The sequence below is a fragment of the Chrysochloris asiatica genome, unplaced genomic scaffold, assembly GCF_000296735.1.
Source record: "Chrysochloris asiatica unplaced genomic scaffold, ChrAsi1.0 scaffold00002, whole genome shotgun sequence".
In the NCBI taxonomy this organism is placed as follows: Eukaryota; Metazoa; Chordata; class Mammalia; order Afrosoricida; family Chrysochloridae; genus Chrysochloris; species Chrysochloris asiatica.
In genome coordinates, this window is record NW_006408520.1 from 11226101 (window position 1) to 11243929 (window position 17829).

At 38.4% G+C, this 17829-nt stretch overlaps 1 protein-coding gene across 1 annotated transcript in view; it reads left to right on the forward strand.

Moving 5' to 3' along the window:
• The first annotated feature begins 12229 nt into the window (after positions 1-12229).
• DPYD (dihydropyrimidine dehydrogenase) overlaps positions 12230-17829 on the forward strand; it is a 1478957-nt gene continuing 1473357 nt past the window's right edge. The window contains exon 1 of the mRNA XM_006831042.1: positions 12230-12346. Coding sequence (XP_006831105.1) covers positions 12230-12346 — 117 coding nt within the window. The remainder of the gene's footprint in view (positions 12347-17829) is intronic.

Sequence of the window (17829 nt, forward strand, 5' to 3'; positions counted from 1 at the left end):
CAAGATAGATCAGCCAGGTGGCATCACTGATGGCGTCAAGTGTGGCAGCGGTAATGAGGTTGGGCCAGGATTGGACATTGTTTCGTTCTGCTGTGCATGGGGTCGCTATGAGTTGGTTCCGACTCGATGGCACCTGACAACAACAACAACAACCTCACGGTCAGCCGTTCAAAACTACCAGCTGTTCTGCAGGAGAAAAATTAGGTTTTCAGCTCCCATAAAGATTTATAGCTTCGGAAAGCCTACACAGGGTCACTCTAAATCCGAACCGAAACTATTGCACATAATCACCACCACACCATCTTATCTGCAAGCTTAAGAACATAGTATATTTCAGTTTTGTTCACCTTGGTTATTTTTGTTTGCTACAAAGTGGATTTTGAATCATGGTCACCTTATAGGACAGAGTAGAACTTTCTCATAGGTTTTTATTAATGGGAAGGCTGGCTGATTGAATCCACCAACTGCTCTGTGGGAGAAGACATGGTTATTTGCTCCTGTAAAGATGGTTGTTAGGTGCCATCCAGTTGATTCTGACTCCTAGTGTCTCTATGCACAACAGAAGAAAACCTACCCGGAACTGAGCACAATCGTTGTTACGTTTGAGCCCATTGCTGCTGCCACCAATCCATCTCATTGGGGTTCTTTTTCTTTTTTTGTTGTCCCTCCATTTTATCAAGAATGATGTCCTTCTCTGGTGATGGGTCCTGCCTGGTAATATGTCCTAAGTATGAGAAAGTCTCACATCCAGGCTTCTAAGGAGCATGTTGACGCTACTTCTTCCAACAAAGCTGTTTGTTCTTCTGGCATTCCATGGTAATTTCATTATTCTTCTTCAACACCCAAACTTAAACACATCAATTCTTCTACTAGCTTCCTTATTCATTACCCAACTTGCACATAAATGTGAGGCAACTGAAAATACTATGGCTTGGGTTAGGCCTACCTTATTCCTAAAATTCACAATTTTCTTCTTTAACACTTTAAAGAGGTCTTTGTAGCAGATTTGCCTAACGTCATAGTCATTTGACTGCTGCTTCAATGAGAGAGTTAGTGGACCCAAGCAAATGGAGTCTTTGACAAATTCAATCTTCTCTCTATTTATTATGATGTTATTTATTGGTCCACTTGTGTGAATTTTTATTTTCTTTACACTGAGGTGCAATCCATACTTAAGGCTGTAGTCTTTGATATTCATCAGTATTTTTAGTCTTCTTTTTCTGCAAGCAAGGTTGTATATACTTATTACAGTCTTCCTCCAATCCTGATGTCTTTTTTTTTTTTTTTTTCATATAATTCAGCTTCCAGGATTATTTACTCAACATACAGACTGAATAATTATGTCCTTAGAATCCTTCAATATTGCAATTCAAGGCTTGAATTTTATCTTTAGCTTTGTTTTTTGTTTTTCTCAATTTGAGAAATGCTGAGTGTGTTTTTCCTTTTTTGTTTTCAAACTCCAGGTCTTTTTACAAATTATTACAATACTTCACTTTGCCTACTCAAGCTTCTCTTTGAAATTTTCTGTTGAGCCTTTTACCTCCTCATTTTTTCCATTTGCTTTAGCATTTCTATACTGGAGAACAATTTTCAGAGTTTCTGATATCCCTTTTGGTCTTTTCACTTTTTTGTCTTCTTAATAATCTTTTGCTTTCATCCTGTATGATGTTCTTGATGTCATCCCACAACTCTTCTGATCTTCAATTACCAGTGTCTAGTGCATCAAATCTGTTCTATAGATGACCTATAAATTCAAGTGGGATACCTGCAAGGTCATATTTTAGTTCTCATAGTCTTTTAAATTATTTTTTTCAGCAATTCATGGTCTCTTCCACAGTCAGCCCCTGGCTGTGTTTTGACTGATAAGGAGCTTTTCTATTGTTGCTTCCCTCCCTGTTGTTGTTGTTAAGTGCCGTTGAGTCGGGTTCGACCCATAGTGACCCTGTATAGAGTTTCTGAGGAGCAGCTAGTGAGCGTGAACCACAGACCTTGCAATTCAAATGACTTTGCAGTCTGGTGCATTAACCCACAGCACCACACCAGGACTCTACACTCTTCCCATAGATGAAGTTAATTTGTTTTCTGTGTATTCTATCTGGGTAGGTCCATGTGTAGAGCTATTTTTTAAAGTGTTTTTAAAAAGTATTGCAATTAATAAGTCATTGGCCTTACAAAATTCTACCATGCTATCTCCAGCATTTTTTTCTATAACTGAAGTCATATTTTCCAATACTGATCTTTCCTATTTGTTTCCAACCTTCACATTGCAATCACCAGTAATTATCAATACATCTTGATTGCATGTTTGGTCAATTTCAGACTGAAGAAGTTGAAAGAATTCTTTAATTTCATCATCACTGGCTTTTGTGGCTGGAATATAAATTTGAATAATATTGGAATTGACTGGTCTTCCTTATAGATGTATGGATGTTATCCTATCTCCTATCTTATTATACTTCAAGATAGATCTTGAAATGTTCTCATTTCTTAGATTCATACTTCATACCTTCCATGTTCCGATTTTTTGTGGACATTTGTACCTGTTTCTCCACATTTTGTGTTATGTCCCATCAGCAAATGAAGGTCTGAAAGCTTTACTCTATTTGTGCTATTACAATATTCTGGTGCTGTCTGACAGTGTTCCATTGTTATTCACAAGGTTTTCAATGGCAAAACATTGAGAAATAGTCTGCCTTCCCTTTTTCCAGTCTGTCTTAGTTCACCAAGGATGATCCTACTAGTATTTAAATGACCAGTGGCATAGTTTCCAGCATCCTACCAACACGAAAACTATCACAGTATAACAAAATGACAGACAAGTGGTGAATTACTGCCTAGGTTTAATTCATAGGCACACAACAACAACAATATTTATGGGAACCAATTTTCAAGTCTTTTGTCCTAGGAGCCACTACGTGGGTTTGAGTCAACTACCTTTTAGTTAATATGTATGTTTCACTGTTCCAAGGATACTTGACTAGTAACTGAAAGGTTGGCAGTTCAAATCCACCAGCCAATCTTGGAAACCAGTACAGAGTTGTTGGTCAGAACAGAGCAGGCTTTCTAGGACCACAAAGTGGCATTATATCCAATGTATATATTTAACTGATAGAAACAATACAGGCAATATTTTTATGTGACTTCATTTTTTATGTCCAAACATGAAGATTATTGAGTAGGAACATTTTGCATGTAGTATAAGCTATCATTTAAATAATGTACAACAGATCTAAGGTATATTACCTTAGATCTCCTGGAAGCCTACTCTGAGGTAGGAAAGTGCACTAAGCAAGTTAATTGGGAAGTGTAGTCTGGATGAAGGACATCAGAAAAGTAGAAATTAAGCAATATAGAGAAAGAAGATGAAGTTTATTGCACTTGTAATAAATGCCATGTTTCACATGACCCCTCATGAGCCTCTAAAATTGGCATAGTCCTACCAAGATGTCTTGAATACAGGCAAAGGCCAGCCCTCTATATCACATATCAACCAGTTAATTGGATGTTTGCTGCCCTTGGGAGGGGCCTGAACTTATGAACTTTGGGTAAGATTGCTCTCTCTGACCCACCTAGCCACACAGCAGAAGAAAGAACTGGCTACCTACTTCCATAAAGATTTCAGCCTATGTGGGGGTGGGATGAGGGTCCTACTCCATCACATGCATGGAGTTGCTATAAATCAGAATCTACTCAATGACATCCAACAACAACAAAGCTTGAAACACTGAAGGCATGCTTATCTGGGCAATGTTCAGAGAGAGACTCAGGAGAGAACTAACATAACCACTAACTTACCCAATAACTGGAGGAACGAGTGTCTCAATCTTGAATGGGTTGGGGCATGATAGGAGTATCTGAGATAGAAGGCCCTAATTCACTAAAGATGACCAGAAGGAACACTATATAATGTACCCAAGATTCCCACTCAATACCAGATATAAATGGACTTAGAAATACGAAACAGTAAAATTTCAGCAGGAAAATAAGGAGGCAGCTTTAAATGCCAGATGCAGAAATTATTTTGACTTTTTTGATGGGGAGAGAAAGGGGCAGCAGTCTTGAGGAAAAGGCTTCAAAGTAATGAGATAAATTCTTTCAGGAAATACTCATTCTGGAAGATATTTTTTCAACACTCTAAGTCAGGGAAGTCTATAAACCTCCAAATCAAATTGCATTTTCCCTAACTCTTTTACAGGCAATCATACACTAATGGCATTTTTCCCCCCAGAAGGTTAGCATTGGAGAATTATATCATTTAGTTTTTAATATTTAACTAACATTGCATGGCACTTTGTAATTTACAAAATTCTATTCACATACATTTTGACATCTGGTACTCACAATAACCCCATTCAGTTCAACTACTTACTCAAAAATCACTAATGGCAATTTCGTTTTTATAGCTAATGGCTTAAGGTTTGTGATGACAAGGACAATGTCTTTGTTGTCCATTGAGGTGATGCCTATCACAGTGTCTGAAGTAATAGCAATGTATTTATAGAACAAAAAATGTAAAAATTACCATATGGAACAAATCCTGAGAGGCAGTTCTTGTTTCTCTGTGTTATCAGTGCTTCCTTTGCATTTCATGCATTTATCATGTGGTGCTGTAGGATAAAACACTGGACCACAAGGTTGGTTTGAATCACAAGGTCAGCTGTTCAAACCCATCATTGGAAATCTTATACAGGATCACTATGAGCCAGAACTGACTTGAAGGCACTTAACAACAACAATTATAGTTGAGTAGAGCATAATTAGTTTATTCTATAAAATATTAATTGACATAAAATATATGGCTCTTTTGAGTAGGCATACTAGAAATATTTGAATCCAAATTATTTTTTGCCATATCCTCTTAGTTAGTTTGTTTAGGCATTAATTTGGGCTTAGAAAATTCCATGAGGTAAATCATAGGTATCACAATCTATTAAAGTTTTGACTTGTTGAAAGGAAGTCATCTAGGCAAGGAGTTAAGTGTTTGTAAAAAAAAAAAATTTTTTTTAATGCTACACTACAGGAGGGAAAATAATGCATATAGAAATATAAATGTTATTGTTTTTCTAAATTTGTGCTATTGAATAACATTTCAGATGTAAAATTAAAGGTGTTTCATAAGGCTTACTTTTAAAAACAATGGCCACATAATAATATTATTCACTTGACTAATGTTAATGATTAGGTTGAGATGCATTTGGTAAATTTGTACACTATTAGATGAGTTGTCTTTTCAAAGCCTACAAAAAAACTAATGTGGAACACCTGATATTTGACTGTACTTCCAGATGGAGGGACAGCTTGACAAAATGCCACCATAATTTATGACTTTTAAAAAAGTGTGGTGTGAATGAATTTGCAGTACACTTTGAACAGCTTGGATTATTTACAGGTACAACTGTGTTTAATGTGGAATTTCAATGGATTTAAAATATTATTTGATTCAATCACTGATCACAGAAAATAGGTGTGGCATGTGAGCTATAATGATTAGATGCCTTAATTAAAGAGCTCAGAAGAAGATGCATCTGTTTGGTGAGGTTGGGTAAGGAGAGATAGTAAAACAGCATCTGATTTTTATATTTAATTGTTGGCTGTCATTGATGAAACTCTTATCTTTGGAAAGGCAACATATTTTTTTTTCACTTATCCTCTATGGTGTTTTACGAAAATAATGATCAACGAAAAGGACTATGGAAACAAGTGTCTAACTCTTAAGACTAACTTGGAAATATATACTGCTAACAGCAGTCCTGGTGTGGTGCTGTGGGCTAATGCATCAGACTGCAAAGTTGTTTGAACTGCAAGGTGGGTGGTTCAAGCTCACCAGCTGCTCCTTGGAAACCCTATATGGGATCACTATGGGTTCGAATGGACTCAATGGTACTTAACAACAACAACAGATAAAAGATTTGCATTATAGAGAAACCTGCAAGAACATAAAAATGTATGTCCCTGGAGGCTAAGAAATTGAATCTTGCCGATAAAATTGGAGAAAATTTTATATGTGTGTGTGTTTATATCTTTGAAAATTTGTGAAAAAATTCCATTATCTTTCAATTCTATTTTTCATGAACTTTTTGAAACCTCCCCATATATATATGCCCACTTCTCACTTAACCACATGGTTAAATCCTAAAGAACAGGTTGTTATGGGAAAATACTCAATATGCAAGAGTCAGCTGCAGGGGTCTTTAGCTTCTGTGTTGTCCCCTCTTCCTTCCTATCACATGTCTAGTGGTCCCTGTACTTCAAAAAGACCCCCAAATCAAATATATTTTATGTTGTTGTTGTTGGGTTCCATCAAGTTGGTTCTGACTCATAGAAGCCCTAGGCACAACAGAACAAACACGGTCCAGCGCTGTACCATCCTCACAATCATGCTCAAGCTCATCACTGTTGCCACCATGCCAATCCATCTTGTTGGGGCTGTTTCTCTTTTTTCACTGACCCTCTACTTTACCCAGCATATAAAATGTATTTTATAGAGATTCCTTTATTGTAATCTTAGGACAAAAACAAGATAAATGACAAATTGTTTGAATGAGGGAGACCATCTGAATGAAGCCATAATGGTGTCCAAAGGGTTCACAGCCACATTGCTAATCAAAGAACAGAAAAAGCAAAGGAAATTGGTTACAAAACCATGATTGGCGGCATATCAATTAATCACTGTCGCAGGCAGGATTTTGGAAATAGAAAAGAGACTATGATTAGGATGCATACACAAATGCAGATTAGAAAAGTTTACAGGGTTGGTTCTGCGGCCATCCACCCACCTTGGTGGGGTATGACTCATGACCATGTGACACTGGTACTCCAATTTCCATGAAGTGCACATCTAGACAAAACATGAGGGATGCCCCTCTCTGGGACTAGGTGAGTTGTAGTAATCCACTTTGTTGTTTTAAAAACTGTTTTATGGTGAATTCTGTGATAGTTTACATGGGAGAACATTAGTTTTACATTCATTCTATTGTAGATCATTTCATTGCCATGGTTACAATCCTCTCCATGCATCATCAACCAACCAAAGGGTATACCCTGCAAGCCTGCCCCCCAGTCCGTCAGCACACAGCCCCTCTCCCTCTCTGAGTCTAGAGTCCTCAGCTGCTACATACATCTCTCCACGTCATCATCTCTGCCTCCATCTCTGGTGTCAGTGTTTCTCTGGGTAGAGTCTCACACTCTGCTCTTCTCATTTGATGGTTGTTGTTTTTTTAAAAAAAAAAAAAAAAAACTTTTTATTGTGAATTGAATGTAAGTTTACAAAACACATCTTCAGCGTTAATATAACATATACGATTTTTTCATCACATTAACTGAAATCTCCTCAATGTACCACCACTTAACCCATTTCCTTATTGCGTTTCTTATTTTCATTCCTCCTTCTTTCCCAACCCTTCAGAACTTAGTCTTTGGGTAAATGCTGCCCAATTGACTTCAAATGGTTGACTATTCTATTGTGTGTGTACCTCACTAGTGCTGTTACCTATAGACCTATCTATTGCTTGGCTGAAAATTGAACCAGGGGGTGAGTTCACTTCCTGACCTAGTTGGTGACTAAAGGACACAGTCTCAGAGTTCCAACTGTCACTATCTGAGTAGTAAGACTGAGATTTTTAATGATTTTGTATTTTGTTGCACATTTTCTCCCACTGAATCCAGGATCTTCTAATAAGATCCCTTTCAGAGTAGTTAGTAGTTGTAGCCAAGCACCACCCAGTTCTCTGGTCATGGAGCCTGATGTTCATCTGGGGCCCATTTGTCCATTGGACAGATTGCTTCCATTTTCATCACCCTTCTTTCCTCTGAACAGGAAGAGATCAGTAGTTGTATCTTAGATAGTAATCCGCTGAGACAGAGTGTGTTTGAAAGTGGATTACTTTCAAAGCTTTTTACATTGCTGCTTAACGGTCAGAAAGAACTCCATAGAACTCATTTATGTAAAGACTCAAATGGATTATGGCTCTCAGTGTAAACCTTCCTTGAACCTACTGCTCTAATACAGGACACATGCATACAGTGCAGCAGACCCTCTACCATTTAAGAGCAGGCAGGATTTGTGGGTGATGGTGATGGGAGAGGGTAGTCTGCAGTTTCTAACACAGCAGACCTCTTCTTTGAACTCTCCTGCTCACCTCTCCACCTTCCTCCTCAGCTTTCCAGAGATGGAATTGGCAGCAGATGGCTCTTGGACCAGGGAACAGGTGAGACCTGGCCATTTGGACCCTGCAGGGGCTGTTGAGGGGACAGAAAGAAAAGACTTCCCAGTCCCCCTAACTGACTCCTGAGATCCCTACTCCCACTGCCTCCTGGTGGCTTTCCATTACAGGCTAGTATCAGGCCTTCATCCAGTCCTAGTAATCAGAAAGATGTGCCTCTCTCCCTGTGTGCCTCATTGCTTCTCACAAACCTTCCTTATCCTTTCCCTATACCCTACTCTTCATTAATGGTTATAATAGTAGGATAGTAGCTTTTTTTTTTTTTTTGTCATGAATGTGAAATGTTGGATAGCAATATAAATGAGAAGTCGGTATATACACATATATGTATGTGTTGTGAGTATGTACCTAAGAAGACATAGATAACTGTAAGCAAGCTTTGGATGAGGGTAAGATAAGGAGTTTAATGGCTTCGTAGAATAAGCAATGGACTGTAAAACACTAGATCAGTGATTCAAGGCCAGCATCTGCTCTGAGGAAGAAAGATGAACCCTTAGAGGCCCTATATGGTGTCGCTATGAGTCGAAGCCGACTCCACAGCACTTTAACAACAACAAGAACAACAAGATAAAGCTATTGTTGGTGTGGAATTGTTTCTGACTTATAGAGACCCTATATAGGGTTTCCAAGGAATGGCTGATGGGTTTGAACCATCAACCTTTCAGTTAGTAGTCAACTACTTATCCAACAGGAGCTCTGGTAGCATAGTGGTTACGAATCAGGCTACGAGCCCCAAGGTCAGCAGTTCGAAATTACCAGCTGTTCCGCGGGAGAAAGATGGGGCTTTCTGGTCCTGTAAAGACTTACAGCCTTAGAAACCCTATTCAGGTTCGCTATGAGTTGGAACCGACTCCACAGCACATAACAACAACAACGACTTATCCTACAGCACCACAACAGGACTCAAAGATAAGGTCAGATAGATGTAATAGTTCTATAATAGGACTTTTGACTTTGGAACATTATATTACAAAAAGGGAAGCAGTAGATGTGATGATGTGATAGGTTTCAATCAGGTATTCACTGATGGATATTGTGAATTATTTCTTAGCAATAAGTGGAACACTGAGAAAAATACATGGTAAAGTGAACTAAACTGAACCATAAGCCAACCTCAGCACCTACTGGGTCCATTTATTTACAAAGTATTCTTGGTTTCCTATATTTCAATCCTGAGTTAGGAGCTGAGTACCCTGTAGAGAAACAAGTTAGATGTAGGCTACCTCTTTCTGAAGTTTATAGTTTAAATGGGAGACATATATTAAGCAAACAAGTAACCTGCAAATAAGTTTATGAGGGGAAAACAAAATGAAATAAAAGGTCTTAAGAAAGAGAACAACATATACAGGTTGGATCTAATTTAGTTGGTTGTAGAGGTGGCTTGGGTCTTGGTGTTGCACTATGGGATAAGCACTGAAAGCAGAGAATACCAGAAAGATATTTACTTGAACATTATTGACTATGCAGAGGCTTTCAACTCTGTGAATCATGACAAGCTATGGGTAGCATTGCGAAGAATGAGTATTCCAGAACATTCATGAGGAATCTATACATTCACCAGGAAGCAGTCATTTGAATAGAACAAGGTGATACTGAATGGTTAAACTCAGGAAAGGTGTGTGCCAGCGCTGTATTCTTTCACCATATTTATTCAGTCTGTATGGGTTAATGCGTCAGACTGCAAAGCCATTTGAACTTCAAGGTTGGCAGTTCAACCTCACCAGCTGCTCCTTGGAAACCCTATACAGGGTCGCTATTTGTAGGAATCGACTCGACGGCACTCAGCAACAACAAATGCTGTATGCTGAGCAAATAGCTAGCTTATATGAAGCAGAATATGACATCTTCCATTGAAGGAAGACTTATTAACAACCTGTGATAGGCAGATGATACAGATTTGATTACTGAAAGGAAGGACTTAAAATACTTACTGATGACGATCAAAGACCACAGTTTTGGTATGGATTGCACCTCTGTGTCAAGAAAAAAAAAATCCTCACCACTGTATCAATAAATAACATCATGATAAATGTAACACAGATGGAAGTTGTCAAAGACTTCCTTTTGCATGGATCCACAACCAACAGTTCTGCAAGCAGCTCCCTAGAAATCAAATGACATATTGCATTAGGCAAACCTGTTGCACAATGTTCAAGAGCAAAGAAATCCATTGGAGGACCAAGGTGAGCCTGACCCAAGCCATGGTATTTTCCATAACCTTGTATGCATGTGAAAGTTGGACAGTGAATTGATACATTTGAGTTCTGGTGTTGGAATAGAATATGGAAGGTACCATGGATTGCCAGAAAAACTAACAGGTCTGTGTTGGAAGAAGTATAACGAGGGGCTTTTAGAGGCCAGGATTGTGAGACTTCATTGATCATTCCTTTGACATGTTATCAGGAGGGACCAGTCCCCAGACAAGAACAGTATGCTTGGAAAATTGGAGTCAGCAAAAAAGAGGAAGACTCCCAACAAGACAGGTTGACATAGTAGTAGCAGCAGTGGGCTCAAGGATAACGATTATGGGGATGTACTAGGACCCGGGCAGTGTTTCGTTCTGTTGTGCATATTATTGGTATGGCTCAGAACTGACTTCACGGCACCTAATAACAATAATAAGGAGCTCTGGTAGTGTAGTGGTTATGAATCGGGCTGCGAACCTCACAGTCAGCAGTTCGAAACTACCAGCTGTTCGGCGGGAGAAAGATGAGGCGTTCTGCTCCCGTAAAGATTTACAGCCTCGGAAACCCTGTATAGGGTCACTGTGAGTCAGAACTGATTCCACTGTACACAGCCACCACCAGCCACCACAATAACAACAATATGGGAGAAGAGAGAAAGCTGTATGAGGACAGAGAAAAGGGATCTGGAGTCCAGATAGACTCACAGATAAGGTACATATTTTCAGATTGGGACCATCTTTAAGTGAAATTGCTCTCTTCTACCCAACAAGTTCTAAGGAGCTCTGGTAGCGTGGTGGTCATGAATCGGGCTGTGATTCGCAAGGTTAGCAGTTCGAAACTACTAGCTGTTCTGCGGGAGGAAGATGAGGGTTTTTGCTCCTGTATAAGATTTACAACCTCGGAAATCCTGTACAGGGTCACTATGAGTCGGAACCACTCCATGGCACATAACAACCACAACAACAACCTAGCAAGTTCTAGAGCAAAGCAAAAAGAACAACTCTCGAAAAGGACTTTATATTCCATAATAATAATTTTATTGTTGTTAATGTGCCGTGGAGTCGGTTGCGATTTATAGCGACCCTGTAAACCTTCCGAGCCTGTAAATCTTTACGGGAGCAGAAAGCCTTATCTTTCTCCAGGGGAAAAAAATACAATTTTGAATTTGTACAACGCAGAGCACGGACACAGCTGCTGCTTGCTGTAGATGTTTGCACTGGTCTCTGCTCCTATGCACACATTCTAAGACTTCCGCTCTTCCATCCTCCACAGTATCCAGCCCAATGTCCTACCCTCTTGTTTATTAACTCATTCAGCCTCTAGGATGAAGTTCCTGAAGATGCAGTTGTTTGCAAGACACTATTTCTGCAAATCGCGAATTTTGTCTGGAAGGTAAGAAAAGGAGCAATTTGTTTTTTGGAGCGTTGTTTTTACCCTTATCCCTGAGGATGTCTCACATCTGGGCCCTGCCTGCCTAGCTCAGTCTTCAACAGCAATGGCTAATAAAGAAAGCTAGAGCTCATGGCAGCTTTCCTTTCGCCTTCAGAAGGAAAATAGACCATCAGACTAGGGATGCTGGGGTGGGAGGAGCGACAGGGGGCTAGGCTTCTTCCCCCACCGCTCGGCGCTCTGGTACCGCTGGACTTAGAGCGCAGCCCCGCCTCGGGGGCGTCGCCGCCAGACAGCCGCCCCGCCCCCGCTCCTTGGTCCCTGGCTTGATTATTTCTACTCGGGCTGCCCAAATAAGCTGTCACTTCGTTTTCTGACTGGAGGACGAAGGTTGAGTCTATCTGTAGGAGACTCCAGAGAATAGGTCCTGCCATGGCCCCAGTACTTAGCAAGGACGCGGCGGACATTGAGGTACGGACTGCGCGCCTACTAGCAGAAATGAGAGGGGGGCCCACCTGGTCGGCGCCGGAGAGGCATCTGCAGGGCCAGGCCTGAGTGGGATACGCGGGAGGAAAGTTTACCTCTACAGAAGATTTGCGGAGCAAGGGTCAGAGTAGCCAGGCGGGGAGAGAAGTGGAGGACTTACTGGATACTCACAAAGGGCTGCTCTTTGGAGGGAGCTAGGGAAGTTAGAGAGGTCGACTTTGGAGGATCTGAGCTCCCATTTCCCACTCACTGCACCCCCCGCATCACGCCACTCGTCCCTTGGGTATTCTCTGTGGGAACACCTGTACAACCGCTCTCTTCTCCAATACTCGGATTCAGCCCTTCTATTTGGGAAAGTGGATTATAGAAATAAAAGGAGAGCTGTGTGTCAGCTGCTGTATTCTCCACTAACCCTAAGAATTGCTCTTGAAATAACATTGGGAAGAATGTGGCAAACTATTGAGAACAGGAAAATTCTAGTGTAGGCACAAACACGTAAGCTGTATTTTTTCCTCTCTATCAATAGTTTGAGTCCCTCTTGTTTTCGGTTTTTGTAAAAATGGCATCGCTTTTCCGGTGAATAAGGCCCTCTCTGACATAGAATAGCCATTTCCTTTGAGTTCTTCCTTGAACTTCCATGAATGAGATGAGAAACTTTGATGATAAACAGGATTTTAGACATACTAAACCAATGCCAGCATATGTAAGTGAACTGTTCTTTCTTTGGTCTTTGTGTGTGTGTGTATGTGTCTCCAGCTTGGGTAGACATTTGCTTGTTTTCTTTAGAACAAAGTATTTTCATTTCCTGGTTCCTTTTGGTTACATAAGTAAAAGTTTAAAAACTACCTGTTTGCAGAATAGCTGCGTTTGCCACATTTTGTTCCAGCACTGATTGAGAGAACTCTGTGCCCTATTTGGGAGAAAGTAGTATGTTTTCTCCAGATTCCATAGTTGGCTTAAAAACTCATTTTAGCAAAAAGAGCTAAATGTGAACAACTAGTTTGTTTACTTGTGGTATCTCTTGATCTTAGTTTTATTTTTGATATTGATCTGTTTAACCCAATAATAACTCAGATGTGTGGGAGGTAGACTATAGTTTTCTTTCCTATTTGCATGTTTCATATTCAATTTAGTCATGTGACTTTAATTTAACCCAAACCTTTATTTGAGTGTGGAGTAGAGGGTGGCGTTTGACCTTTGTAATTTCACAATGCTTTGTTCTCTGCCTAACTGATTTACATATTTCTCTTGCAATTGTATTTAAAATCAGTTCTTATCCACATTCCACTGAGGAAAAAGACCCAAAGAAACACCAAATGACCAGTTTAATTTCGTATGCTGTTTCAATCAAGAACATTTAAAACTCACACACAAGTCACTCAGTGCAACCTTATCTTATTCTGTGTGGCCAGTCTTTCTGATGTTACTTATCATTTAGAAGATTGTTAATAAAAACTTTTTAGCTTTTCTGTATTTCACATATAAGACACACTTTAGTCAGTAACATCTTTCATGACACACAGTCTTTTATTTTTCTCTCAAAATAATATCTGTGGTTCATGAGCTAAAATAATATGAAAGAGCATGAAATTAATCATCAACATATAGTACAATGAGAAACATGCATTAAGCCTAGAGGAACACATTGAAATACACAAAAAATACATAAAGTCTAGAGGAATAGATCGTATGACTCACCAAAGTTTATTTTTGTGTTGAAGAATCAGAATAAGCTTAGTTTTCTATCAAGTGGTAATGCTTATGTTAGATTTGCCTTCCTTGAACAAATCCATTAAAACCATTGTCTGGTGATTGATCTGATTGCTACTATTAGTCTCATAGAGATACATAAAGAACCAAGTAATCTTTTAAACATACAGAGGTGTGGAACAGAGTGTGTGTTCACATGATCAATATGAAGAGAATAAAGATGATGGTGACAGTCACTATAATAGTGATTTAATTTTCTCCATGAGCTAGAGCCTCAGGTTTCAGTGGAACATCCAAATGCGTTTTTTGTTTCTGGGGCAAAAAATAGTTATTGTGGTATATACAAAGTTGCCTTGTGGGTACACTCTTTAATTGCTAGCCTCAACTCAATATCACAGCAGGGTATGAAGGATTGGGTACCTGGAAAAGTATCAAAAGGTCGCTAGATTCAAAGCTGGCATATCCTTCCCTGGAAAACTATCCATGGAATGAATGTATTACTTCGTCGTAGAACCTAGATCATAAACTCAAGCATTATTGTTGTCTCTGAAGTAAGGTTTGCACTGGAAGTAGAGATTTTTTTGTTTTTTTGTTTCCCCCAGCTACATTACTTTAGTGATATTGTGTGTTCCGTTCCAGACCACTGCAATAAATCAAACATTGTGATAAATAAAATATCACCCTAAAGCAAGGTACACAATTTTTTGGTTTTCTAGTGTATATAGAAGTTATGTTTACACTGTGGTGTAGTGAGTTAAACAGTGGTCTGGTAACCACAGATTGTCAACTCAAACACTCCAGCAACTCAGAGAGAGAAAGATGAGACTTTCTGCTTCCATGTGGCACTGTAGGATAAGCACTCAACCGCAAGACTGGTTTGAACACAAGATTGACAGTTCAAATTTACCAGTCACTCCTCAGCAACCATATACAAGAGCACTTAACAACAACAACAACAAACCCTATGAAACAGGTCTACTCTGTCCTGTAGAGTTGCTATGAGTTGAAATTGACTCAATGGCAGTGGGTAGTAGTGGTAGGTGGTAGGCTGTTAAATGTGCATTGTGGTTGTTGTTAAGTGTTGTCAAATTGATTCCGACTCACAGTGACCCTGTATAGGGTTTCCGAGGAGCAGTTGGTAGGCTTGACCTGCCAACCTTATGCTTCACAGTCCAGTGCTAATCCTATAGTACTACACCAGGAACATTATGGAAAAAATTGAAATACTGTGAGAATTACCAAAATGTAACACAGAAACATGTTATTGGAAAAATGGCCCTGATAAACTTGCTCAATGCAGGGTTGCCACAAACTTTCAATGAAAACAAACCAACAGTTACCTGTGAAGCAAAATGAAACAAGATCTGCTTGTAATGTGGGTGGCTCAGAGTCTAGCCTCTGGAACCTTGCATTGAGGTCTGTTGCTACCCCTTTTAGCTGTATAACCTTGGGCAAGTTACCTAGCTATTTTGAAATTCAGTTATATGATCTGTTAAATACAAAAAAATAATAATTGTAAGATAATAAGCAGATGTTATAAGTTGGCTCCTTCTTGTTACAGAAAAGGACAAAGAGGTTAAAAAAATACCATATTCTCAGGAAAAAAAATCACTAATATTGATATAATTAGTTTATGAATAATGTGACTATGTATGATAAGCACCAATACTCAAGGTAGGTTTGAACCACAAGGTTTTTTGTTTTTTTTTTTCAACAAACTAGCCGCTTCTTGGAAACTCTACACTGGGTTACTATGAGTTAGAAAAGACTCACCACTTACCAACAACAACAGTTCATTAATAGTAGCTACAAACTTTGCAAAGTTATTTTTATTCTGTGCATTTATTCTTTATATACTGTCTATTATTATTATTTTTTGAGGATAACTATATACAAATCTTTCTAGGATGACTTCAAAGAAAATAGGACATTGACATTTTCCTTGCTTTCAGTAGGAAGTATACAGAATTAAAAATTTTAGTTGGAAGCAATATCTCATACAATGTCACATTTAAAAGCAAATAAAAATTATTTTGAAAGAGTTCATTTTTGCTAAGTGTTTTGTTCTCCCATTAATATGGATAATTGAGAATTGACTATAAAACTAACTAAACTATGTAACTAAAAGAAAATGTATGTTGCTGTTGCAAACTTTTAACTATTTGAATACCAATGATAGCAATATTTACAGCCAAACCTTATTGGTCCCGTCACAAGTCAAAACCTATTCTTTGAATTATCAGCTGATGAATATTAAAAAATCACAAACTCATTTATAGTTTACTCTTAGTTAAAATGGGATTCATTCATTCCTTTGTTCACTCAGTTGTAATGAATTTATGAAATACTGGTTATATGGGTTCTATTCATTTCAGAAGATAATTGAGAATTTTCTACATTAATTAAGAAAACAAGATAATAAAGTAATGAATTTGAAAAATTGTACTATAGTAGAAATTATTTGGAGAAAGTCAGTTTTAAGGAGAATTTTGAAAAAATAAATGCCTGGTTTATGAGTTGGCAGAGATGACAGAAGGCATTTCCAAGGAATCATCTTTATCGTAACTGCTGTTGCCTCTGGGGAGGAAGGAAGGGTCAGACATCCAAAGACCAGAAGAATTCAACTTTGTAGAAACCAAGGAAGATAGATGTGTATGGATTGAACAATAAAAACATAGATGTAGTCATGGATATAGATTTTTTTAATTTAACTGAATGGATAAGTAATTGTTTTTTTAAAAATTGTTTCCTTTTATTGATTGGGCACTGCAGATCTTATGGAAACGGTATCTTGACTTGCTCAGATTTTCAAAGATTTATATTTTTAAATGTTTTTAAGCTTCAAATCTGTTTTAAGAATTTGAGTTGTTAAAAATTTGCCTGTCCGATCTACTGTAAGTTGTTCTCCTCTAAACTATTCTTAGTTTTAAAAGCTTTTCTCCTTTCTAATGAGTTTTGTTGTTGTTAGTGCCTTAGAGTTGATTCCCACCCATAGCGACCTTGTATAGGGTTTCGGAGGAGCAGCTGGTGAGCTTGAATGGCCCACCTTGCAGTTCAAATGGCTTTGCAGTCTGGCGCATTAACCTATAACACCACACCAGGCCGCCTTCTAAGGAGTTTAGCTGGACAGAAAAAATGTGTCAGGTGATTTCAAGACTTACCTGATTCCGGTTGATTGCTCCTTGTAGTTTTAAGGTACTATGCATTTTTATGCTTAAAACGTGTTCATATATATTTCAATACAGTTTTTTTTTTCTCTTTTAATTCTTGCACATGAAATCAGCTGACTAGTTTTAGTCATTAACAAATTGTGAGATTATGAGTAATGATGAATCTGTCACTAGGGAAACTTTAGATTGGAATTGCTTAATCATAGTAGATAATGTTTCTTGATTGCATAATTGTAAAAATGTGCTAATCCTTACTTTCTTGAGAAAAAATCAACTTTTGGAAATCTGAGTTTCCAAAATTAATAAGATTGCTTAAAAAAATCTGGAATGAAACACTAAGATCATTGTATAATCTTTAAGCAATCATGTCTTTCCTTAACTGTCTTAATACAGCATTTTATGAAACTCTACAAACAGACAAGTTCCTGGGTGGTGCAGATGACTTAAGTGTTTAGTTACTAATTTAAATGTTGGAGGTTTGAGTCCATTCAGAAGTGTATCAGAAGAAAGGACTGGTGATCAATTTCTGAAAAGAGCATACCCATTGAAAACCCTATGGAACAAGTTCAGCTGACACATGTGTGGTTGCCAATTAGGCAGAATTCACCTGACAGGAACTAGATTGATTGTTTGATTTTTTAAAACTGGCAATAACATAGGGATGTT